The sequence below is a fragment of the Muscardinus avellanarius genome (assembly GCF_963383645.1).
Source record: "Muscardinus avellanarius genome assembly, chromosome: 8".
In the NCBI taxonomy this organism is placed as follows: Eukaryota; Metazoa; Chordata; class Mammalia; order Rodentia; family Gliridae; genus Muscardinus; species Muscardinus avellanarius.
In genome coordinates, this window is record NC_137794.1 from 99,031,899 (window position 1) to 99,059,270 (window position 27,372).

Below are 27,372 nucleotides of genomic sequence, written 5' to 3' on the forward strand. Positions count from 1 at the left end.
TCCTTCCCCAAATTTAGCACCAAAAATCATTCATTGTTCTGGAAGTTTACAGAGCCCTATTGTTGGAACAAAGGCTATTAAAAGTAATATGATACAAACTTTACCCTCAAATTCCTTACATCCTAATGGAGGAGATTGAGAATCAATAGAGTTTTAATGCTAAATGTTGCATATGCAGCGGTGAAAGGGTAGATACCTAATATTTTCTCTTCTAATAGGAACTAGAGCTGGAAGAGAGTTGGTGAGCTAAGACAAGCTGGGGCAGGAGTAAATCTTTCTGACTTTTTGAAGTATTTCTTTTCTTTTCTTTCTTTTTTTTTTTTTTTTTTTTTTTTTTTTTTTTTTTGGTGGTACTGGGGTTCCTGGAAACCCTTCTACCTCTGGGCTACACTTCCAGACCTATTTTATATTTTTTTTAAATTTGGAAACAGGGTCTCTTATGGCTCTGAACCAGCGAGATCCTCCTGTCTCCGCCTCCCAAGCACCGGTATTACAAGCATGTGCCGCCGCGCTTGGTGCTTTTTGAAGTATTTAAGTAGGAAAGATGGAAAGAGAACTTCAGAACTTCCTGAAGGGCTTTGGATACAGCCAGATCCTTCAGGCCATTAGGTTTCTGCAAGATAGAGGACAAGGTAAAGGATGCTGGTGGCTACTTTGAGGGGTGTAACACAGGCCTAAAGTTACTCAATTTCATCATGTGTGTTGACAGAGACCTGTAATCCCAGTTACTGGGAGGCTGAGACCAGAGGATCACAGGCTTGAGACCAGCCTCAACAATTTAAAAAGATTCTCAGCAACCTAGCAAGACCCTGTTTCAAAATATATTTTTTAAGTGAGGGGTGTTCAAACTAGGTTCAATCTCTAGTAACACACACAGACACAAATACACACACACACACACACATACCTCAAATCTGAGACAGTGAAAAAGAAGATTGCGCTCGAAGTAAAAATCTGACTTGCTTAAGCAGAATTGAAAGTGAGGGGATTATAGAGTGTATTACATGATCAGATTTGCATTTCAGGTAAAATGTGGTAGCATTTCAAAGTGTGGAATCAAAAGAGATTGGATTAGAGATGGGAAAATACTCCAAGGCAATGTGTCAGTGGTTTAAGTGAAAGAGTACAAAGTGTTCCAGGGCAAAAAAAAAAAAAAGAAAAAAAAAAAAAAAAAAAAAAAGCAGAGCAGACAGCTGGAGAACTGTCATGGAAACCAGAGAGTGATTTTACTAATTCAAAGTGGGAGAAACAAAAGAATAAAGAATGTCTCCCAAGTCCCCAACAGGATTCGCTAAGTCAGATGTTGGTGTCACTAGTGAAACAAGCAATTCAGGAACATTAGCAAATAGGGAGAAGAGATGGCAGCTCACATATCCCAGACTGGGGGAATGGAGCAGGTGTCCATTTGCATTTGAAAGATTTTATTTTTTAACTGGAAGCTGCCCTTGGAAACATTGTGAAGCAAGTAGGTTTGACATTACCTGCAGATTTGAGGCTATCTTAGAATCTTCATAGCAATTCTTTCCTCCAGAATTTTTTTTTTTTTTTTGTACTGAGGATGGAACCCAGGGGCATTCCACACCCAAGCTACGCTCCCAGCTCTATTTTTTATTATTATTTATTGTGAAACAGGGTCTCACTGAGTTGTAAAGGGCCTCAAACTGCAATCCTCCTGTCTCAGTCTCCCAGATGCTGGGATTACAAGTGTGTGCCACTGTGCCTGGCTTCCATCAAATCTTAATTCTAGAAAAGTTTGTGGTTAATTTATTAAGCCACTTAAGATGTGATAAAAATGATTGGACTGTTTTATAAAAGTAGGAAATAAAGAAATTTCTAATTGGAAGAATGAGTTCTCATCAGAATATTAGGGGGATATAGTAGAAAGTGAGGTTCGTTTGTTGACACTGAAACCAAATTGCAGGTCAAAACTGTATTCAGTGGTCACAACACCCTTTCCTGGCTGTGCTTTTTGACATGGATTGCTGACATGGTCTCAACCCAAGTGCCATATGACCACATCAGTTTTAATACTTAGTTACCTGGTAATTTCCTAGAAGATCCCACTTACAGAATTAACACAAAGTGGTGAGAAGCTTTCTTCCAAGACTGGGAGAGAGTTTGAGATTATCTAGTGGGAAGATTAAAAAATAAAAACAAAGGAATGCATCTTCTAAGACTCGAGGGACTCCATCACAAATCTCATTAAAATGTCTGCCTGGGAGATTCATCAACACCATGGTGTATATCAGCGGTTTAATACTTTTTGTTGTTGAGTAGTGCCATGTTATAGGAATCTATTACAACTTATTTATCTAGTCATCAGTTAGTAGGTATCCCAATGCCCTTTCTGTTGTCCGTGTTATGAGTAAGACTATGATGAACATTGTCGTGCAAGTCTCTGGTGCATTGAGATTTAATTTATCTTGGGCAAACGCATACCAGAGAACTATGAATCAGAGAGCAAAACAGAGACCCTTTTCAAAGGAGCAGAACATGTTGACCCAAAGCTTTATGTTTTGCTTTTCAGATACCCACTGTGCACTCACAACAAGAAGACCCAAACAAGCCCTATTGGGTTTTGAGGTTGGTCTCTGAACATAGTGAGGCAGAATTATTCGAAGTGAAAAAGGACACGGAACGAGCAGATGAAATCCGAGCCATGAAGCAGGCCTGGGAAACCACTGAACCTGGAAGAGCCATCAAGGTCACTGGCGGGAAAGCTGTACTTTTTAATCTTTTCATCATTAGGCCTGGTCTGAAGGAGGAGCCATGTCCTTGGTGAAACCTAGTAGTCTTTCCTTTCCAAATGCCATATGGAATTTTATCATATTTTGATTAATTAAATATGTGAAGACATTGGGACACATTGGGAAACCTTTTCTTTGTGAATCCCAGAGGACGTACAAAAGCAATGCACATGATAGTGCCACTTAGCAAGGTCCAAAATATGAGTTTCCTTCTCTTTTCACATAGCTAGGGCTGTATCTACATCTTCCCTTAAATCCCTGAGGTCAGAAAGCATAAAAATATTTAATGTCTGCCTCCTGGCATTTTTCTGGAACAGCAATAGATTCATAAAAAAATATGTTCCATGGATCCATAAAATGTATATTTCCTTGCGGTATATTCATGTCCTGTCTTTACCTTCTCCTAGTTGGATGTCTTTTCTGCAGTGAAACATTATGGCTACGTATGTACCTGCTTCATGTCCCCACTCAGGGGAATTGAGAAAAATGAAAAAAATTCAGGAGCAGTTGGTCTAAGATGCCATGCTCAGTGTTGGAAAATGAAAAGTCGTGGTTTCACAGCAAGGGACAGGATTTCATTGATATAAAAAGCCTGAGAGGAAGTAACTAATCAGGGAGAGAGCCACTAGTCAGAAGCCGCTTCCGTATAGACTTGGGGCTTTTTATGTGGGGTTAGTAGTGGAGAAGGATGAGGAACAACTAAGTTGTTGATTGGTGGGCTTGAAGTCAGGCTATATTTGGTTACTTTCTTTTCCAAAAGACAGGGTGATTGTCAGAGGCATATATGTACATATATATATATATATATATGTGTGTATATATATACATATATATAATATTTATGTATATATTATATATACTATATATATAATTATATATAGTATATATATATATATATATATATATTCTTTTTTGTATATGCTTCGGTGTCCTTTTGCTCTAGTCCACAGTGTCTATATCCCAAAGGTCATATAATATATAGTTTTGGGAAGTGGGGTACCATTTTTACTCTGAATTCTTCTTGCTGAAAGGGGGATGACAGAGGATTAAAGGCCGAAAGTTATATCATCACAGGGTCTGTGAGATCCATACAGATCTGATGTATTTGGAAGCAAAAAGTAAGAGATAAAGCTACTTTACAGAGCAGTTAGTAGTAACTTTTTTTTAATTTGGGATAAATTCATATTTTCCAGGTAGGATGAAAATATGGATACTAAGATTACTAAAAGAGGAGGTCTTGCAAGTAGAGCTATCTACACAATTCAATTGAGAGTTTGGAGATAGAAGGTGGGCTTTTCATCAGAAGGGAAGCGTTAGGCAATAATGTTTTCTTGATTTTTAAAAATATTTCCTCTCTAGACTTGTTTTTGTAAAATTTTACCAAAAGAATATCAACATCTTAAGAAAACCAAATAGTTTCAAACATGATCAATGCATTTCATGTGACTCTTAGAAAACTCTGTAAATAATTTATCATTATTTTAACCAACCTTACTTACAAACTTATTTTATACCACTTACAAATCACTTGCAACTTCCTCAAACCTTCTTCAACTTGCGTAAGTCTCTCCCTTTGTTCTCATCTCCACCACCCCACCAGGATAAACTAGTGATTTAGAACAAAAATATTGCCATACAAAATTTTCTACCTAAAATAATTTTCCTCTTTTAACTCTTTTTATTACAATATCCCCTCAATTGTACCAGTATCTCCTTGTATTTATTGGGGTTTTTCTTTTGTCTTTTTGGGCTCTGGTGGTATGACAAATACTCATCTGTCATAGTGTGTCCATAGTAAGTCAGGGCCATGCCTGACTTACCTTACTGGCATAGACTTGGATCTTGCTTAACACAAACTCTGTATCCTTTACTTTTCTCCTGAACATAGGAATTGTGAGGATGGGTATGGTGGAATGGTAAAAAAAAAAAAGCATCTTTTAGATCTAAAACAAAGAAGATGGTTGATGAAAGGATACAGGATTGAAGAATATAGTGATTTGGTATTACAGGATGAGTAGGAATAATCACTTCATTGAGGTGTTGGAGGTCTTTTACTAAGCAAATTGAGCCATTGGATATTTTGAAAGGAAGAATAGGAGCATGGTGTGGGAAGTCAGTAGAAATTAAAAGATGGGCAGATAGAAGGTGAGAAATAAAAAGTTGGGGTCCTCAAAGGCAGATTGGAGTCCTCAAAGCCTTGGTGAGCTCAGTGGGTTTTGGGGAATAAAGAAGGATCCCTCAATGATATTTTTATACATGAGAGATGGGTGGCTAATTTGGGAGATCCTGTATTCCATACATCTGGGTTGACCTAAGCATACATGTTTTGGGGAATGGTATCATTGAATTGATGGAGTGAGGCAAACAGATACAAGATAAGGATGACATTCCATAGAGCTGTCAAGTCTTATAAAGGTACCTAATTTATCCCTACCCATCAGGACCATGGGAAATTGTGAAACAACTAGAAAGGAGTGGAGAAGAGAAGTATTTCCAAAATGGCACAATAGAGGATGGGGGTCTTTAGGGAGATTTTAGGGCTTCCTTTCATGCTAACAACTGAGATGGAGGAAAGGAGCAAAAATCCAGAGAACTCAGCTAAAACAAATAGACTCATCCAAGTATAAAGAAGAAAGGATACAAAATCTTACCTAATGCTCCATTTACCCAGGGTCTCATGAGCTCACCAACAGTGGGGCAGTGGACTGCGGCCCATCAATCATATTTTAAGAATATTAGAGTAGAGAGAGCTTGAGGAGGCTGTCTAGGGGCTGGAGTGTGGGATGGATGTGAAGGCAGAGAGAATCCTTGCTGAGGACATTCCCATTTCCAGTGGCCCCATTGCCCACAGGTTGGGCAAGACCTTTCTGGGAGCTTTAGACCTGGGTACCAGTTAGCCCAGTGTCTGCCCTTGCCATAACAAAAACAATTATGGGGGGTGGGGAGGCTTTTCTGAACCAGGCTTTTCTTGCCTCTGGATAATGGAAGTATAAATGCTTTTTGTCTTTGGCTTTTTTGCCCCTTCTCCCTGTTGTTGAATACCTTGAAGGCAACATCTAGTAGATTTCTAGACGTGGTCTGAGGACCCTCTTCCATCTGTTGTAAATTTTTTCCATATGTCAGCAGCACATTGAGAGATAAAATATAAGTGTAATAAAGTCTGTCCTTTCTTGACTGGGGATCCATTTTTGTGGATCTCCATTTTTGTGGGCCTCTCTGAGCTGGGACAGAGAAAGAGCAGAATTTTCATCAGGCTCCTGGGTTACCTCCCTCAGTTTATCACAATTTACTGTGTTGTGGGCATTTTATCCATACCCCCCAGGAGGCAGGAGAGCATGTGGCCTCTGCTGTTAAGGGAATTTTCTCCCAGCTGGTAAGTCCAGCCAGGGAAAGTTCTGGGAATGGCCTTAAAGCCCATTGGTTGGGTTCCAGGAGCTTGGCAATGGAGCTCATCCATGTGGGCCTCTGTGGCCCATCAGATTTAGTGTGGAGAGACGGATTGATATAAATATCCTACCAGGTCAAATTGCATTCTTGAGTGGCTCAAAGGAAACCTTGGCAAAATCTAGTGGGGTTGTCAGAAAAAAATTCTGTCTGCTCTTCCATCTGGGTAAGATCAGACATAAAAATGGGCACAGGGACATAGAAGATTTCCCCAGAGCCCTGACACTTCCCTTCCTCAGGGATAATAAAATAAGAAACAAATTAAGATTATCTATCTAGGTCTTACAGTGGCCTGGATTTTAAAAAAGACAGTATTTTTTTTAGCTGCTTGCATTTCAGCCTAATATAACAAACCTGTGGAATATTCACATCCTATCTTTACCTTCCCCTATTTTTGATGTATAAGAATCTTTTCTGCAGTGAAACAGCACTGCAACTTATGTATGTCTCCTGTCCCCACTCAGGGTACTTGAGGCAAATGAAACATATTCAGGAGCAACTGGGTCTAAGATGCCATGCCCAGTGTACTAGGTTTAGGACTGCTCTTTGATTTGTTTTTTAAAAATAACCCTGTCAAAATCACAGAGGGCTCTGAATGTATGTATCATTAAGAAGAGCCGCCCAGTTCCAATTGCCCCATTTAGTTTTACAGGTTCCCGATTCATTTGTGCACTCTTAACACACTTTCATTTGTCTTGGTTGTTGACTTTGAAAGTGTTTGAAAAGCTACTAACCTTTGTCTCCCAGGCTTCCCAGGCTCGCTTGCGCTACCTCAGCCAGTACATTAAGAAGCCACCTGATTTGCCACAGCCAACGGAGAGTTTGCTTACCAGCTTACTGACTGAAAGCCAGACCAGACAAATGGAAGAAGGTCAGTACATCCTTTCCCCGCGGCCTCCCAGTGCAGAGCCTTGGTTCGCACCTCTTGAAACGGTCAGTGGATCATGCTTGCTGAAGAAGAAACTTTTCAGATTCTCTAGTCTTCAGGATTGCAAAAAAAGAAAAAAAGAAAAACATGCAATTTCAGATCAGCATAGAAAGTGTGTTCCAAGTAACCAGTTGCTTTCATCATTTTCTCATTGAAGTCCTTCTCCCTCCCTGCAAGGAGACATGATTTTCCTATTTAAAAAAAAAAAAAATGAAACCAGAAATAAGGCTTGAACCTGGTTTTAAGGTAGCAGTATAGAATTTGAAAGCAGGCCTACTACTAGGAACCTAGCACATTTGACTAACAATAACAGAACTGATAACAAGAGGAGCTATCATAGTAAAGTTAGCTTTCATTGAGTGACTGTCTTGGGCCTGCAACGTGTATTATTCTAATTACAATTAGTCCTCATTGGTTCCACTACCCCTACAGATACCAGAATCCACAGATACTCAGTTCCCCTAATGAGAGAAGCACTGTGTTTAGTGTTTGCATGTAGCCTGTGAACATTCTCCTGAACATGTTAAAGAATCTCTAGGTTACTTAATACCTCATGCAATATAAATACCACATTAGTCATTGTTTATTATATTGTTGTTGAGGGATTATATAATGAAGACAAGACTATACATGTTCAGTGCAGACACAAGCATCATAGGACCACGTACATAGTATATGACAGTATAACTTTTCAAAAAAGAATATTTTCAATCAATAATGAATCCACGGACGCAGAATCTGCAGATACAGAGGATCAGTTGCATTTCATTTAATATTTCTGTAACCTCACTGGTTTATACAACATGATTTTCAATTCATCAGTAAGGACACAGGTCCAGTGAGCATCAGCAACATTTTTAAGTTCAGGAAATGCGCAGAGACTGAGGATGCCTGAGAAGGGGGCTTTCTGGACCCCAGAGTCTCCTCACAACCACTTGGCTGCCTCCAGCTCTCCCCAGGCTGGGCCTCCGTGGAAGCAGAAGGGGTTTATATCCCAGATGGTGCTCTTCCGTGTTTATACCTGGGGGAATATAATTTCATAGTTTTACAAGAATAATACTCCTTAACTTTTCATAAGAATAAAATGAAAAGCAAGTGTCGCCCCAGCCCTGTTATCCGGAGATGGGCACTGTGCAAAGCCTTTTCTGTTTCTCTCACTTGCAACCACCTCAACTATCAGGCAGACACTTGTACACATAAGGAGTCAGAATCTCAGAGAGTCACCTTAACCCCTCCTAAGTCACACATCTACAAAGTGACTACATTGGGATTTGAAATGTTTTAAACACCTAAAACACTTCTCTATTCACTAGAATATAGTGTAAGAAGAAGAAGACAATGGTGAAGAGGATGTGGGCTGAAGATTTTATTTGAATTTCATTACCTTAGAGATGTATTACACTGGGCACTTGTTAAAAACAGTATTCAGAACTACTGCAGTACTGGGACAGGAGAAAATCAACTCAGAACACAGCAGAAAGAAAGAAGTGGGAATTTATACCCGAAGGCGGGTAGGAGAGTAGGTAGGGAATTACCATGAGGAGCTTGGTCAGGTCAAAGGATCAGACTAAAGGAACTTTAGGTGGGAGGATCTAACTGAAGAGGAAAATGTTTACCTTTTCTTTCTTTTCAACCATTTGCTGCCTCCAGCTCCCCCCAGCTCTCTCTCTCTTTTTCTTTCTCCTCTTTCTTCTTACTTTCTTTCTTTCCTTCTTTCTTTCTTTCTTTCTTTGCTTTTCTTTCCTTCTTTTTCTTTTTCTTTTGCTAAAAATTGGATTATCAGGCCAAGGAGAACCCTCAGCTGAGAAGAGGGTTCAGGGAAGCCCGACCTTGCCATCGGCCATCAGTGCAGTCAAGGCACCTCCACTGATCTGTACTTTCATTCATGCTCAGAAACCACTATTCCTATAGAGACATAAAACACTCATCAGTCCCCAAAGGCCTTCTTATTCTATCTTGGTCACACACATTTCCTTTCTCCAGGTAACTACCACTCTGACCTCAATTAATTTTGCCTATTCTTAGGCTTCATCTATTTAGACCCCTACCACAGGCTCTCTGTACATCACACCACGTGTTGCTGCCGATTTGTCCTGGATCAGGCAGAAGGAGTTGTGATTCATGAGCCATCTGCCTGTTTTATCTAAGTCAAAATGATCAGTATCAATTTTTTCTTCCTCTTTTGTTCTTGTTCAGTCTTACTGTAGGGGTGCATCAATTTTAGTACTTTTGCCTCTCATATGTCTCCCTTTCATTTTAATATTCCTCCATGTTCTTCAGCATTACCATTTTACTGCCTTTTACTCAAAACAAAATATAGGGAAATTGTGTGTGTGTGTGTGTGTGTGTGTGTGTGTGTGTGTGTGTGTGTGTATGCATGTATGTCTGTGTGCGTGCATGCTTGTGTGTGGGTGCATGTGTGTGGGTTGTGTGTATCAGTGGTGATTGAACCCAGGAGCATTCTACCTCTGAACTATACTCCCAGCCCTATTTTACTTCTTATTTGTGAAACAGGGTCTCACTCAGCTGTGGAGGGCCTGAGGCTGGCTGCGATCCTGTAATCTTCCTGTCTTAGTGTCCCAAATCCTGGGATCACAGGCATGTGCCACCAAACCCAGCTCATCTAGGGCAAATGAGATCATCTGCAGTTAGCCAGTAGAGGAGCCATGCTGTCTAATGTGGGAGTTGTGGCAGGTGTTACAGTGTTCCAGGGTCCAGGGAACTGAGCCAGTGGATTAGAATTACAGAGTTTAAGAAAACCCTCCCAGTTTTAAGATTACACGAGCAAATGCACTTTCTAGGTGTATTTAAGACAATTTTATTACTTATTTATGCCTTTATTTTCAATACTAAGGAAAGAACCCAGGGACATTCTACCTCTAAGCAATACCTCCGGCTCTACTTTTTATTCTTTTATTTTGAAACAGGGTCTCACTAAGTTGTGGAGGGCCTCACTAAATAGTTGAGGCTGTCCCCGAACTGTGATCCTCCTGTCTCAGCCTCCCAAGTACTGATATTTAAAACAATTTTAAATAAGTGCTTATGCACAGGACTCCTCGGGGAAAAAAAAATGCCTCTACAATGCACAGAGAAAGGCCAGGGTTAACCTTAACAGCAACCCCAGCAGTGGCAAGACCTCATACCCACCGTGCCTTGGCTCAGCTCCAAAAGCCCTCTACTTTTACATGAAGTGTCCACACCCCAAGCTGAGGCAGTTTCCAGATACACCACCTGCCTGGGCAGTTCACATCCTTTTTGGAGGTCCCAGAGACTGGTTTTGCTAGTGTTCTGGTTAGAAGTTGTAAAGCTTCTAAGTCACCTCCTCAAAACCTGTGCTCCTCTAAGCAAGCCCAGTTACTTTCTGGATGCGATGGGGTAGAAAACAAGCTTTTTCAGCAAGCCACACGTTGTGTTGTAGACGTGATTGCGATTCTGAAAGAGCGTGATGCAAAGAATGCTGCAGGTTTCGAAGGCAAAGAGGTGGCAGCCGGAGGAGGGAACACGCTGTGGAAGAGGTGGCAGCTGACCAAGGGCCTGAAGGATCTGGCAAAGTCCATGACCGGCCTCACCGAAAGTGCGGGGAAGGAAGAGCGTGAGCCGGCTGGGCACAAGGAAGCCAACAGTAAGTATTGGGCTCCGCTCTGTGGTGAGATCCACACGTTTTTGTTTTTATTTTTTGCAGTACGGGCATTCTACCTCTGAGCTATATCCCCAGCTCTATTTTTTTTTTATTCTTTATTTTGAAACAGGGTCTCAGTGAATTGCAAAGGACCTCACTAAGTAGCTGGGGCTGTCCTTGAACCATGATCCTCTTGTCTCAGCCTCCCAAATGCTGGGATTATAAGCATGGCTCCACACATAATTTGAAATAACAGTTCTATAAAAGATCATAGCAAATACATGTGATGCTGGGACTAATAAAATAGAAAAATATATGTACTTTAATTCACGGGTATTCATTTTATTTATCTGAATTGATAATTTGTTTGAGAACTTGATTACTAGCCGGGTGTGGTGGCATACTCCTGTAATCCCAGTATGTGTAGTGGTGCACACCTGTCATTTCAGACTGAGACAGGAGGATCACAAATTCAAGGACAGCCTCAGCAACATAGCAAGACTTAACAACAATCTAATGAGATCCTTTTACAAAACAAGCCCCCAAATTTTTCAAATAGCTAAGGATGTAGCTCAGAGATAAAATACCTCTGGATTCAATTCCAAGTACCACACACACACACACACACACACACACACACACACACACACACGATTATTATAAAATCCCCCCAAATAAATTAACTTGTATTTGTGTATGTGTGTGTGTGTGTGTGTGTGTGTGTATGTGTAGGTTGTCTCTGTCTACAAATGCTAAAAATAAACTGCCTGCATTCACACACAATTGTAATTAGAAAGGTTTTATTTATCCATAGCATGCTGTATGATAGATTCTTAAGTACATTTTATAATATTAAGTATTTCGTTTCTAACTGCCGGAAGAGAGCAATTTTTCTGTGGTACACGAGCCACACCGACTTGATTTGTTTCTATATAAATTCATAATGGTTGACCAGAGTGACCCCAAATCCTTGATGGAAGGTAGTACAGGGAAACACCTTGCTGGCCACTTCCCTGAGGAACAATTATCCCTAGGCAGCTCTAAACTCTTTATCTCTCAACCTGGCTAAGTGTCTGACTGATATATTTAGAAGGAGCCTGAGCCTCCATAGGAGCCAGCTCCTCCCTGAGCTGGAAGCACCACCTCTCACTGAGCTGGAGAAGGTGGCCCGCCCTGTGCTGTGAGCTTGTCCCCTCTGCTTCTCACAGCAAGCCTCATCGCCACTTAAACTGGCATCAACAGGAAAGGCATGGTCTTTGCTCCTCCACTTGTTTAGAACTCAGGCTGGGACAAATATTATTATGGAAGAAAGCTTTCTCAGAAACTCCAAAAATGGTTCTCTTCTTGAATTTTTTTTTTTTTTTTTTTTTACGGTAGGAAGGATGGAACCCAAGGGCATTCTACCTCTGAGCTGTACGCCCAGCCCTACTTTTTATTCTTTACTTTGAAACCAGGTTTCACTGTGTTGAAGGGCCTCATTAAGTAGCTGAGGCTGGCTGTGAACTCTCTCAGCCTCGCAAATGCTGGGATTACAATTGAAATTTCTAAATCATTCTGAGAACTTTAAAATTAGGAAATTTTTAACTCTAAAGCATGACCTTGCATGATTTCCATATTAAAGAGGAAAATTCCAAATCTCAAAGGGCCCTTTTACTGTGCCAGCAAGATATTCCATTCTATCTGAGCCAGTGTCTTCAAAGCATGTGGCTATTTAAGAGGTAAGAACTCAAAAGACAATGGCACTAAAATTTATTAGAGTATTAACGTTTCATCATAGACTAATTTTTCATGTATTATATACATCGGTACTAGAGATTAAACTCAAGATTATTCCACCTCTTAGCTACACCCCAAGCCCTATTTTATTTTATTTTAAAATGGAGTGCACTAAGTTGTTGAGGCTGGTCTTAAACCTATGATCTTCCTGTCTCAAGCTGCAAAGTATTGGGATTATAGGTGTGTTCCGCCACACTTGGCCTGAATTTATTATTTCACTAGTCCCTGTGAATTAGAACAACAGATACTGCCATCTGCAGCTCAAAAATAGGAAACTGAAAAATGACTTATCTGGGAAAGGAAAGCTGAGGCAGCTTAGATAGAACTAGGACATAAATATGATGCTTTGAATTCCACAATTTTTTCATAGTTTCCTTTACTTTCTATTTGAAAATTTTACAACTCAAAAAATGTATAAAAGATGAACCTGGTGGTACAAGCTTGTAATCCCAGTACTTGGGAGGCAGAGACAGGAGGATTGCAGGTTCGCAGCCAGTCTCAGCTACTTAGTAAGGCTCTCAGTGACTTAGTGAGACCCTGTTTCAAAATAAGGAATAAAAAAATAGGGCTACGGGTATAGCTCAGATATAGAATGCCCCTGGGCTCCATCCTCAGATTATATATATATATATATATATATATATATATATATATCTTAATTTTGAGTCTCTAGTTTTTAAACATATTCTCATACTTACATAATTTCTCTATATCTCTGTATAAAAAGTTTTTCTTTTTTCTGAACTACTAAGTAGAAACAGACATATCATCTTTAAGCACTTTCAGCATTGATCTTCGGAAAAACAGGGTATTCTTCTATATTACAACATCATCACACTCAAGAAATTTAGCATTGATACAATAAGATTATCTAGCCTATCACATACCATTTTCCCTTATTCTCCCCAAAATGTCTATTACAATATTTTATTTCAATTTAAGAGCTAATCAGCACTCAGTTATTTAATGTTGTCATGTTTTCTTGCTTTCACTTAGATTTTAGAACTGTCTCCTCTTTTTTATTGTATATATATACATATATATATATACATATATATGTATATATATGTATATGTATATATATATATTATATTTGGTACTACGGATTGAACCCAGGGGCATTCTACCTCAGAGCTATACTCAGCCTTCTCTCTTTCTCTCTCTCTCTCTTTCTTCTTTTTTCTTTTTTTCTGGATGGCATTAATCTATAAAGTTTCTCTTCAGCAAAGAAATCCTCAAGAGTCTAAAGAGAGCACCTAAGAATGGGAGATGATCTTTGCCAACTACTCTCAAATACTTAAAATACATAAAACTAAACAAAATACCAATCAAGCAATGAGAAATTGAACTAAATACACATTTCACAAAAGAATAACTGCAAATGGCCAATACATATAGTAAAAATGTTCAACATCATTAGCAATTAGGGAGATGCACCATCAGCTGGCTTAATACATTCTTGAATTTCCTACTATGGCCATACTGTTCCAGTGTCAGCAAGCATTAGAATGGCCAGGAGGGCGTGTTATATCACACGTTGATAGGACGTGCCTCACAGTTTCTGATTCAGGATTTTTGGTGTGGAGCCCAGGAATTTGCATTTCTGGTGAGTTCCCATCTATTGCTGATGCTGCTGGTCAGGGAACCTTTGTTTTATGGGGTCTAGCATAATGTTTCAGACATAGCAGGCTCAAAAAATACTTGATAATTGTGGAGTTATTACAGACATCCTTTTCAACTGAAAATTCAAGTGTTCTGTTAAAGAGACAGCCTTCGGAATGGGAGTAGCCCATGGCCAAACAGAAAATGTCCTGAAAATATTTCTTAAATGTGGATTATCATTTGAATTTTAACCCATAAAATGCAAGACATCCATCAAGGGTAAATCCTGATGTAAACTATAAACTTTGGTGGGAGATAATGGTCAATGTCAGTTTAGCAATTGTGACCAATTTACTATTCTGGGGGAAGATGTTGATAATGGGGGGAGATGTGCATGCATTAAAGGACCAGGAGACAGAGTCTCTCTGAGTTTTGCTATAAAACTTAAGACAGTTCCAAAAATAAGTCTTGGGGTGAAAAAAGAACCAAATGGGAGGACTTCTCCTTTGTGATTGCAAAATTCATTATAAAGTCAAAACACTATAGTTTGACAGTTTCTTAACTACGTATGCATAATTTTACCACATGACCCAGAAACTCACTCCTATTTATACAGAATATCTAGGAAAGACAACTCTGTAGTGGCAAAGGTAATTTAATGGTTGTCTAGAGCTTATGGTGATATACAGACTGAATATAAAAGAGCACAATAGATGTTATTTGAATGATGAAAATGTTTTAAAACTGGGTTTTGGTGATGGTCCTACAACTTGGTAAATTTATGAAAGAGTATTGAACTCACTTAAAATGGTTTAATTTTTTGCACATAAAATTATGTTTTAATAAGTTTTATTATTTATTTATTTTCTATTTTTATGTGGATCATATTAAAATTGGCATACATTCAGACAGTGCTTGGTGCCCTCTCCCCCCAGATTCCCCTTCCCCTGCCCAACAATTAGTGTCCATGTTAACCACGCTTTTACACATATTCAAATGTAGCTCCTCCATTAATCAACCTCAGCCTTTTCCATCTCCTAACCTTCCATTTCAGCTTTGCTGAGGTTTCCCCTCCATTATCTAGAGTCCCTCTGGTATTCCTAATATTCCCTAGTTTGGGCATATTAGAGAAAACATATGTCCCTTCTCTTTCTGTGCTTGGCTGATCTCACTTAACATAATGTTCTCCAGGTCTTTCCATCTTCTTACGAATGACATGTTTTTGTTCTTTATTGCTGAGTAGAATTCGACTGTATGTATTTCCCAAAAGTTTGCAATCCATTCATCTGTTAATGAAGACCTAGGTTGGTTCCATATTTTGGCTATTATGAATTGTGCTGCTATGAACATGGTTATGCATATGTAACTATAGTTCTCTGAAGGCTTGAACCTTTTGGAAAGCTACCCGGGAGTGGTATCACATGGTGTATCCATTCCCAGTTTTCTAAGGAATCACCACACTGATCTCCATAGCAGCTGAACTAGGCTGAACTAGTTTGCATTCCCACCAACAGTGTAGAAGAGTTCCTCTGTCCCCACATCCTCGCCAGCATGTATTGTTTAATAAGCTTTAAAAGAAGATTAAGCTGAGCATGGTGGTACAAGCTTGTAATCCCAGCACTTGGGAGGCTGAGACAGGAGGATGACACAGGTTCAAAGCCAGCCTTAGCTACTTAGTGAGGCTCTCAGCAACTTAGTGAGACCATGTTTACAAGTAAAATAGATCTGGAAATATAGCCTGGAGGTAGAAAGCCTCTGGGTTCCACCCCCAGTACCACCAAAAGAAGAAGGAGGAGGAGGAGGAGGAGGAGGAGGAGGAGGAGGAGGAGGAGGAGGAGGAGGAGAAGAAGAAGAAGAAGAAGAAGAAGAAGAAGAAGAAGAAGAAGAAGAAGAAGAAGAAGAAGAAGAAGAAGAAGAAGAAGATTATGATTATGATTAAGTGGCCTGGAAAGTCCCATATACTAGTACCTAAAAAATTTAAAGTTTCTTAAATCTGTTCTATAGGCCCTCTATGGGTCTATGGAGGGAAAAAAAAAACTTGCTGTTAATTTAATTTTCTGTGTATATTTAAATTTCAACTTCCACAGCATTTAGTATAACTTATGAGTTGTGCATGCTCTTTAAATGATGAATCCAATTGGTGGCCATTTTAAACATAAAATATTTTCATTTGAAATGAGATATAGTTTAATTTAATTAGTTTTGGTTGATTAGTTATTGAAAGACTTTTTTTAACAGGACCTCAGTCACGGACCCCAACAATTCTGGACACATCCCCACAACTCATTCGAAAAGCACTAGAATTCATAGACTTAAGTCAATATGTACGGTAAGTTTCTTCTAAGTTTTTATTGGCACATTGTAATTGTACGTGATTGTAGCATTCATAGTGAGACATTTATATATGAACAAAATATTGTTTGGTCTATTTTGGAAAGTCTTTAATTAATGCAGACAGTTGTGTCCATAGAATTTTGAACACATTGCCAATGGACAGTTAAGCAGCTGAAGCCGGGTGTTGTGGCACAGACTTGTAACCCCAGCATTCGGGAGGCTGAGACAAGCTGGCCACCAACCCAGATCCTCCTGTCTCAGCCTCCTATGTACTGGGATTACAAATGTGCGCCACTACACCTGGCTATCATCCTACCTTTGTGTGTGGGGGGGTGGGATTGTGTGTGTGTGTGGTATTGAAAATTAAAGCTAGGTACACTCTGCCATTCTGCCTCCCAGCTACACTCCCAGCCCTATTTATTTTAAAACAGGGTCTCACTATGTTGATGAGAGTCACCATTTGCTGAGGTTAGCAAGGCCCTTCACAATTCAGTGAGACCCTGTTTTGAAAAATAAGAAGACTAAAAAATAGGGCTGGGGGTGTAGCTCAGAGGTAGAATGCCCCTTGGTTCCATCCCCAGTACCAAAAAGAAAAAAAAAAGCAGCTGAAAATTTGAAATTAAATGCCTAATACTTCTATCTTCAGTGTGTCTAAATTTTTCAAGGAATGTGATTTTACATCTCAAATTTGGCATATGTCATACTAATTCAATCATAAATGTAAATACATTTTTGGTGTGTAAATCATGTGTAAATCTGAAGCCTGACAACAGTGAGTTGAACTAGAGAAAATTCTAATTATACTTCCTGTTTATCTAATTAGATTCAAATTTGTGAAGAACAGAACATAGGATTAATCAACTAGTGCATTTTTGCAAGCTTAAAACATTGTCAAAATTATTTAACTGATTAAATGCAAAGAAAGTACTTACAAAATATTCTTATAGTTTTGAAAATTTCTTAATTGTCACAACAAATCATGTATTCACATTTACTGATATTTTTCAAAGCATTTTCTTGACATATCAGTGATTACATAAAGGAGCACAATCCATTTAAAAATGTATAGTTTATTTTTTCTGTACCTAATATTTGGGTTGATTCAATCAGGACACCTTTTTTTTTCAGTAGTGGGATGGAACCCAAAGGCATTCTACCTCTGAGCTATACCCCCAGCCCTAATTTTTATTCTTTATTTTGAATCTCACTGCATTCATTGCAAAGGGCCTCACTACATAGCTGGGGCTGTCAGTGAACTGTGATCCTACTGCCTCAGCCTCCCAAATGCTGAGATTACAAATGTGTGCTACCATGCCCGGCAATCAGAACACTTTTGAAATTATTCTAAATTAAGAGTGTGTCGTAAAAGTCAGATTTCTTCCTGGGTTCCCAAATGACTTCTGCATTTCTTTTGATGATTTTGCATCAAGGAAAACCAAGGCTGAGGCTCTCCTGCAAACAGATGAACTGAATCAGCAGCAAGCCATGCAAAAGGCAGAAGAAATCCATCAGTTTCGCGAATATAGGAACAGAATCCTTAGCATCAGAGACATTGATCAAGAGGAGCGCTTTAAGTTAAAGGATGAAATTCTAGACATGTACGGGGAAATGCGGGTGAGTTCAGAAGTGCATAAAACAGATCACAGTTGTAATATTTAAGGGAAATCAGAATCATATATCTGAATAAAAAGAAGTCTGCCCCCGCCCTTTCTGTAATACTGGGGATTGAACCCAGGGACATTCTACCTCAGAGCTATATACCCCAGCCCTATTTTTTTTTTATTCTTTTTCAATTTTCAAACAGGGTCGCACTAAGTTACAGAGGGCCTTACTAAGTAGCTGAGGCTGGCTGCAAACCTGAGAATCCTTCTGTCTCAGCTTCCTGAGTATTGGGGTTACAAGCATGAGCCACCATGCCTGGCTTAGTCTGACCCCTTTCACTATCTCTTTCCCCACCAACCTACTCCAAACCATCATTATTCTTAATTGAGAGTATGGACTCCTAACTGATCTCTCTACTTCTGTCTTTGCCCCTTTAAAATATGATGGTTGTTTATTCGCCAAAACAATTATATCTATCAGAACCTTCTCTGTTATCCTGTGGCAACAAAAACCCCGTGTTGTAATACTTTAGCACAGAATTTAGTAAACTGGTATCCTGTAATGGTCCAGAGAGTGGATATTTTATTCTTTGTAGGCCATGTGGCCTTTTTTAGGCCATGTATTATGTCTACTCAGTGCTGCCATTATTAACACAAAATCAACAGTAATCCTTAAATGAATGGGACCACACCTACATAAATACAAACTAATTCAAAAAAATATGCAATAAGCCAGATTCATCCCACATGCTTTAGTTTACCAATCCTGGCTTAAAATAAGAAAAGAAAAAAAAAAGCTTTTCTCATTCTAGCTTCATGTAGGATACAGTTCTGTAGAGGATCCTTATTATATGTATTAAGACACTCAGGCTGAAGGAGATTCCATACTCAAATTCTCCCATGACGATAATGAAAGGGGTGAGAGCATGGTGAATTACACAGTGGCTGTTTCTGTGCCCACCCACAAAGGACACATTATTTCCGCTCACATTTCATTATTGGAAGAAGTCACATGGTCACAAACAAATTCAAAGATAAGCCAGCCTTGATGATACCTTGATTTGAACTTCTGCTTCCAAGAACTTTGAGATAATAAGTTCCTGTGGTTTGGGCTACCTAGTGTGTGGGTTTGAGATATTTTTTCATTGTGGTTTTAGAAAACTAATACAGAAGTGAATGCTACCGTGGACCTGGAAGATAATTGGAAATAATTTATTGAACTAACAGTTTGGTTTAGACATTTTGAAAATAGAGGGTGGTGGGATCATTTCACTTTTAATGGCTAAACTTTTCACTAAGAAAAGGGCCAGTCTTGATTATGACCCATACAGGCCCACATAAACACATGCTCACTCTCCTCTCTTTTCTTGTTTTTTCGTCTCTCTCTACCCACTCTGTCCCTTTTGATTCCATTACAGTGACTTCACTTTTCCACCATCACCTGCACGTGTTCCCACCTCTGGGCCTTTGCCTTTATTCCTACCTCTTCCTTAGAACACCCATCCCTACTAGAGACAAGTGGTGTACACCCTCATTTTGTGGTCCATCTCATCTATCTACACTCTATTAGAGAAATCCTCACTAGCTACCCTTTCAAAATTAGTACCCTCAAAATTTGCATGACCATGCCTAGTTTTACTTTTCTTTAAAGCATTAGTTTAAAATAAAAATATTGTATTAGTTTAAAATAGTTTAAACTTTATTAGTTTAAAATAAAATATAGATATATTAGATATGTTAAATCTGCATATATTTTTAATATCTCTCTTCTAGAGCATAGATTGCTTATGAACAGGGACTTTGTTTTGATTCACTGTTGTGTCCCTAGAGACTGGAAAAGATGTCTGCTTTATAAAAGTTTGCTTAATAAATAAATCATTAAATCAGTGAATGAAAGTTAAAAGTACACAGATTCAAATTATCATCTAGTAAACAATTTAAATTACCAGACACACAGGGATTGATATTATTGTCAGGATTGTTATTATTGTTCTCTACAATTAATAGACAAACTAATTCAATGGATGGGCATGAGATGGAGAAGATATATTAACTGAGACAGCTTTGAATTCAAACCTCACTCATTGAAGTGTGAGGTGCCAATGAACACCCTCATTTTGGTTGGAGCCATTTTACATATTTCTTATCAAAGAGATGAAAACATGTTCAATTCTCAGATTATTCACATTTATTAAATATCCTTTACACCATTAATATCTCTCTCTGAATGCTATTACCATATACTTGTACAATTGGTTTAGGAAATCCATTGCTCTGATGGTCAATGCAGTGATGCAGTGTTTTTCTTTCACCAAAAACTTTGGAAATACTGGTTCTGACACCCAGCTTGTCTAAACATCTAAAAAAAATAATGCCAGTTATAGAAACATGGGACATTTCTTGAACAATTTGGAATGTAGGAAAAGCAAACATTCTTAGAAGGTTCTATTGAGGCATCAGATCACTAGCCCTTATATTTTATTACATAATTTAAAAATTTTTAAATAACAACATGGCCACATCCACATTAAGAGATAAGGAGAGCCAGGTGTGTGGTAGTGCACACCTGTAATCTCAGTACATCAAAGGCTGAGGTGGGAGGGTAACAGGTTTGTGGACAGCCTTAGCAATGTAGCAAGACTCTCAGCAATTTAGAAAGACCATGATTCCAACAAAAGTATAAAAAGGGTTGGAAGTGTAGCTTGGAGGTAGAATGTCCCTGAGTTCCATACCTAGTACCACAAAAAAAAGGGGGGGGGATCAGCAAGGTGACTGAAAAGAAACGCCTCGTGACACAGCAGAAAATTAAAAGTGTGGCATCCAGAAAGCCACATGGAATCAGTTGGCCTGGGAAGAGAGAGTGTGGTTAGGTTAAAACAGGACCAAGAAATGAATTTGGTTTAACTGCAAGTTGGTGGCTAGTGGCCTTGGTAAATACAGTTCTTTGGAGTAAGGAGAATGAAAGCCAAGCTGACAATGACAACATAAACCGGTGGATTAGGTGATATTATTTGGAAGTTCTTCAAGTACAGCTCAGATATATTTTGTCAGAGCGACACTACAGTTTACTGAGTGCAGTCACTATGTGAGAGACAAGACTATTTTTATGTAGATTATATGAACTCAATTAGGGCAAACAATTCCTTTGCCAAAGTCTCTACCTATTTCTTTCTTTACCTTTCTCTTTGTCCCCTACCAATGCTTCTGTTTATCATCTCATCTCGTGTACAAATACCATATTGTTCTCTCATATTTTGTGCACTGATAAACATTAGATACTGGAATCTACTTTTCACCCTCAATAATTTTCCTTGTGAATCTCTATAGGCATAAAGAAAGGATCAAGGTACTGCTATTTTTCCCCCTCTTTGACCAAGAACCTGCATGAGTGGGACTAATTTATTGAAGGTTTTGTTTTGGAATAGGACTCCCTGGATGAAGCCCGACAAAAGATCTTTAGTATTCGAGAAGAGTACAGAAACAAATTGCTGGAAGCTGAGCGCCTAAGGTTGGAAGCACTGGCAGCTCAGGAGGCTGCACTGCGGGTGGAGCCAGAGAAGAAATCCCCAGTTCCTGACACTCAGAAAAAAAAGAAACCAAAGAAAAAGTAACCAGGAGGTGGCCCTTGACAACCCCATTCTTCTGTAGAGGGAGAAAACTGTTTAATGATCTATAGCTCTGTCTGTTCATAAAATATGGTGTCAGGGCAATCAAAGATAGAAATGTTCTTATCCTGAAAATAATTCCTACATTTTAATATTAATATGTTGGTTTTCTCCAAAGGTTAGTATTTGAAGTAGAGGTTAAAATGGTCTAATTTTAATAAAACTGTACCAAATGCTTAGATTGTAATAAAATATTTATGTCATACTCTATTTTTTTAAATTTTATTTTATTGGTGCACTGTATTCATACATCATAGTGGGATACAAACTTTTGTAGACATACATGCACACATCGCCCAGTCAGCCCCCACCCGATCCCCACCCCATTCTCTCCCCATCCCTCCCTCCCATGCTTGGCTTAGTGGTTGACATCTAGTATTATAGCAATTTATCCAAAATTAAAAATGATAATCTCACATAACAGTTTCATTTGTCTGATACCAAGCTTTTGATGACTTAAAGATAATATTTCAATATTTCTTTTTGCTTTCTTTCTTACCAGAGAATATTTTTTTCTTTTTTTTTAGGTGAAACTATCATATATTTATTTTTCAGAAAAAAATCTATCCTGATATGGAATATGGACTCTAGATACCCAAAACAATCTCGAAGCAAAAACAAAGCTAGAAGATGTATATTTTCTGATTTCAAACCATATAAAGCTACAATAATTGAAACAGTGTAGTACTGTTCTAAAGGCAGATATATAGACCATTGGAGTTAAATACAAGCCTAGAGCTAACTTCTTCCCTATATTGTCAAGTTATTTTTGACAAGGTTTCCACGAAGATTTGGTGGTGGAAATAATAATCTTTTAACTAAATATTGTTGAAAATTTAATTACATGAAAAAGAATAAAATTGGACCCTTACCTAATCCCACATACAAGTATTAACTCAAACTAGATAAAAGACCTAAATATAAATCTTAAGACTATAAACTTTTAGGAGAAAATCTGGGTCATAAAACCTCACAACATTGAAATTAGCAGTGATTTCTTGGATATGATTTCAATGGCACAGGCAACAGAAGAATATACAAACTCCCTAAAAAATAAAAGAAAATATTGTATATCCAAAGACAATGTAAACAGAGTTAAAAGTTACTAATAGAATTGGATAAAATATTTCCAAATGCTATATCTGAAGGTATATTAATATTCCAACTAGAAATCCTAAAAATTAACAACAATAAAGGCAAACAATACAATTTAGAGATAGGTAAAAGACTAACATAAATAATGAATCTCCACAGATAACCAATCTTAGTTGTCTGTTGGATGGAAACTCTTGTTTCTCTGGTTCTGGTGAGTGTTACCTATTTCTTCTTTGTAGTTAATCTCTTTGAGTATGTTCTCTAGCGCTGGTTTTGAAGACATAAATTCCTTCAGTTTCTGTTTGTCATGGAAGCTTCTTATTTCTCCATCTAATTTGATAGAAAGTTTTGCTGGATAGGAAATTTTTGGCTGGAAGTTGTTTTCTTTCAGAGTTTGGAATATGTTACTCCAAGCCCTTCTGGCTCTCATGACTTGGTTTGGGAAGTCTGGAGTGATTCTAATTGGTTTGCCTCTGAATGTCACTTGGCCCTTTGTTTTTGTTGCCTTTAAGATTCTCTGCTTGGCTTCCACATTGGTCATTTTGACAATTATATGGCGTGGGGATCCTCTTCTCGGATCCTGTCTAAAGGGAGTTCTATAAGTTTCCTGGATCTGTGTATCAACCTCTTGCTCTATATTTGGAAAATTTTCTGCTATTACTTCCTTGAAGAGATTGTTGATCCCTTTGGTATCACTTTCTTTTCCCTCCTCTATTCCAATTATTCTTAGGTTAGCTCTCTTAAGATGGGCCCATATTTCTTCAATGTCAGATTCCTGCTGTTGGATATTTTTTTCTAGATTAGAAACTATGCATTCATTTTTGGATTGCTCATCTTCTAAGAGCGAGATTCTGTTCTCCATGTGGTCTAATCGGTTGTTTGTGCTTTGAATTGAGGCCTTTACTTCATTAATTGCATCCTTTATCTCTTTTTGGCTCTCTCTGAGTTATTTTCGAAACACCTCTATTATTTCTACAGTTATTTTCCTGATTTGATCTTCTAGAAATCTCTGATTTTCTGTTTTATCAGGTTCTGATGTTGTGGGGTTGTGCACATTCATTACTTCAGTGTTATTCCTCTTTCCCATGATTTCGGAGGTTTGTGCCTTCTCTGGGTTCTTCCCTTGGGTCACTATGGCTTCACTTAAGGTGCTCTGGATCTCAAGTCTGTATTATCTCAGACCCTACTACTTCTTTACTGGGTTGTATCATAGAGTCTCCGACCCAGGGAGTCGATAGAGGCTGCTTTAGACTGTGGGGGGTGCCAGGTTGCACATTCTCCTATGGTGTGATATCTCTGCCACCACCACTCCCTCACTGGGTCAAGTCCCAGGAGGCACAATACTGCGATTTCTCCTCTGTGGCCCGCAATTTGACTCACTGTTCTTGAGTACGTAGATGTAGCTGTACTGGACTCGGTGAATTCACTGCTGCTGCCGCCGCCGGTGGCAATATGGCGCCTCTGCCACGCCCTCGGCCATGAGGCTGGCGTATTTTTTCTTCTCTGGTTTTGATTTTCACTCTGAATCCCTGCAGCGTGTGCTGAGCTCAGCCACTGGGAGCTTTAAATGCTGTCTGCGCCGAAAGATCCTGCCTGGCTGTTCCGCATCGGCTCACCTCGGCTTGCTGTAGCCGTCCGCTGAGTTCGCCGCTGCTGCCGGCAGTATGGCGCTGCTGCCGCGTCCTCGGGCTCGTGTGTCTCCTCTGTGGCCCTGCGCTCTGTTCTCAGTCCGCTTTCTCTCTGGAGCCTGGTGGTTTTTTTTGTTTTTCTGGTGATGGTGTTTTCTGGCTATGAAAGGCGCTCTTTTTGTGGTAATGGAGATTGGTTGTTAGTGGGACTCTTAAGCCCCGCTTTTCTCGGTCGCCATCTTCCCGGAAGTCCCTGTCATACTCTAAATAGCATGCAGTTTTGGGTTTTTTATTGTTGTTGTTGTTTTTTGTTGTCTTCTCTTTTTTTTTTTTTTTTTTGGTACTGGAGATTCATTAAACAGGGCCTCACTAAGTTGCTGAGGCTGGCCTGGAACCAGCGATCTTCCTGTCTCAGCCTCCCAAGTACTGTAATTACAGGTGTGTGCCACCTGTATTTAGCCAGCTGAGTTATCCATCTTCCTAACTACCTACCCTAATAATTTATTATTCCCCAGGCCAATGACAAATGGTCAGCCCTATTTTCATCTTCTACCATCCTACCACCTACAGTATTTTTTTAGACCATCCTTAATAGTTCAGGTCAAACTCTCCCTCATCTATAGCTTATGGAAGGGAAAAGAACACACACACACACACACACACACACACACACACACACACAATAGTATAAGTGTATGATTAAAGAGATTAGTCAGCCATTAATTATTGTATATATAACTCCAGAACCACCTAACCCATGATCAAAGTAATTAAGGATATGATAATCCTTATATATATTCAGGGTAATATATATATACCCTTAATAACAGGTTCGAGGACAGCCTTAGCACTATAGCAAACCCTCAGCAATTTAGCAAGACCATGTTTCCAACAAAAGTATAAAAAGGGTTGGAAATGTAGCTTGGAGGTAGAATGCCCCTTAGTTCCATACCTAGCACCACAAAAAAAGAGGGATATATATATATATATATATATATATATATATATATATATGGGTAATTAAGGGTTCTATATCAGCACTAAATAGAGATACGTAATCAGCATACACCATTTTTCTGAATATACAATTATCATATGAAAAAACAGAAAAGAGAGCATTGTGATATATTTGCTAAAGTATATTATAATAAATAATAAAACAAGACAGGTGTGGTGGCAATCCCAGTACTTGGGAGGCTTAGAAGGATCAGGGTTCATGGCTAACCTCAGCTACGTAATGAGGCTCTTAGCAACTTAGAACCTGATTCAAAATTAAGTCTACATAATAGAGCTGGGAGTGTAGCTAAAAGGTAGCATGCCCTGGGTTTAATCCCCAGCACCACAAAATAAGTACTACTAATAATAATTAATACTAATAATAATAATACAGTACCTGCTATTTAAAATAAAAAAGAAATAAAATATTTTGTAATCAAATACTGTAAGTTTTGGCATATATAAGCTTGAAGCAACTACACTAGAAATAATGCAGTGTTTGCACCTATATTTGGAGTCACTATTACTATTACTGACAATGTTATAGATACAAAGACACACTTATTTATAGGTAGCTTATAATCATGACTCAAATATTTGGAATCAGATCATCACTGATTACACATTTTGCAATATGGTGAATAACCTTGGGTAAATTTCCAAAGAAAACAACATACAATCTGTCCTTTTTGTACACAGTGATTTTTATCCCTGAAATGTTTAATGAATATTAAAGCTGTTCAAAAATTACCTTGGTGTTTTATATTTTACAGAGTTAGGCTCTGGAGTTATTTAATTACCTTTCCAAAACACAAATAAAAGGCTACTAAGTCATCTGGAAGGTAAGATTTCTATTTTCCATGAGATATTTTAGATATAGAATGTCCCCCTAGCTCTCGTGAAAACAAGGTAGCAATGTTGGAATAGGGCTTGGTTGCTAAGAAGGGGTCCCTGCATGTGTGGCCTTGGGGCTATATACGGTTTTCTCTCCCCCTAAACTCTCTCTCTCTCTCTCTCTCTCTCTCTCTCTCTCTCTCTGTGTGTGTGTGTGTGTGTGTGTGTGTGTGTGTGTGTGTGTGTGTGTGTTTCCAGCAACCACAAAGTGACAGCACAGCTTTGCCTGCTCACTCTCTCTGGTTCTACTGCTATGCTTTGTAGACCCAGTCTGGCATTGACTGATCTCTAAATCTACAAAAACTGTGAGCAAATAAATCTTCCTTCCTCTTAATCGTGTGGTCAGATCTTTTTGTATTATAACAGTGAGAATGCTGACTAAGAAAAAAGTGGAGCTGCCCCCTCTGAAAGCAGCATCCCCGTGTATGAGAAAAGTAATGATCACTGGGAAGCTCATATGGTAATGTCTGTGGGTCACAGGTAAACAATGACCTTTGGGATTTAGTATCACATAAACACTCTCCATTGTGCTGTGTGAAGCAGGGTCTGTGTATAAAGCTTGTCATGGTGCCTGCATACCTAAGCCTTTGACAAAGGGTCTGGCCTGTCATTCTCTTTACTTGTACAGTATTTCCTTAGAGCCTCCCTCCCCCAGTACTTCAAGGCGAATCTCTTCCTCCTCTTTACCCTCTTCCAAGGACAGAGAATACAGTGCACCTCTTTTGTGGGCACAGGCCTGCCTCAGGTGATCATCATAACACCCAGGGCGAGGCTCTGGTGATAATGAAGTATGATGCACCGCAATTTAACTCCGCAGTGCCTCCAGTGCCTCCAGGGAATAGGACTGTCTTTTCTGCGAGTGTCCACTAAAGTGGGGTTTTTTTACAGAAGCTTATGTGTTTTCATACATTTATTGGTGCATTATAGTTTCACATTATAATGTAGTTCATAATGATAGTGATACATGAATACAGCATTGGTGGGCTTTCTTTCCCCTGGCTCCCTCCCCGCTCCACTAAAATGTTTGTTTCTTGAGTTAACAG

At 38.9% G+C, this 27,372-nt stretch overlaps 1 protein-coding gene across 1 annotated transcript in view; it reads left to right on the forward strand.

Annotated features, from left to right (window-relative positions):
• The window catches only part of ADGB (androglobin), a gene marked incomplete at both ends in the record, with an annotated part of 172,304 nt that extends 150,642 nt beyond the window's left edge, over nucleotides 1-21,662 (forward strand). Inside the window, 6 exons of the mRNA XM_080700144.1 lie at nucleotides 2,528-2,704; nucleotides 6,939-7,124; nucleotides 10,465-10,741; nucleotides 16,355-16,445; nucleotides 17,881-18,064; nucleotides 21,477-21,662. Of these exons, the coding sequence (XP_080556270.1) occupies nucleotides 2,528-2,704; nucleotides 6,939-7,124; nucleotides 10,465-10,741; nucleotides 16,355-16,445; nucleotides 17,881-18,064; nucleotides 21,477-21,662 (1,101 nt within the window). The remainder of the gene's footprint in view (nucleotides 1-2,527; nucleotides 2,705-6,938; nucleotides 7,125-10,464; nucleotides 10,742-16,354; nucleotides 16,446-17,880; nucleotides 18,065-21,476) is intronic.
• Nucleotides 21,663-27,372: the final 5,710 nt, after the last annotated feature.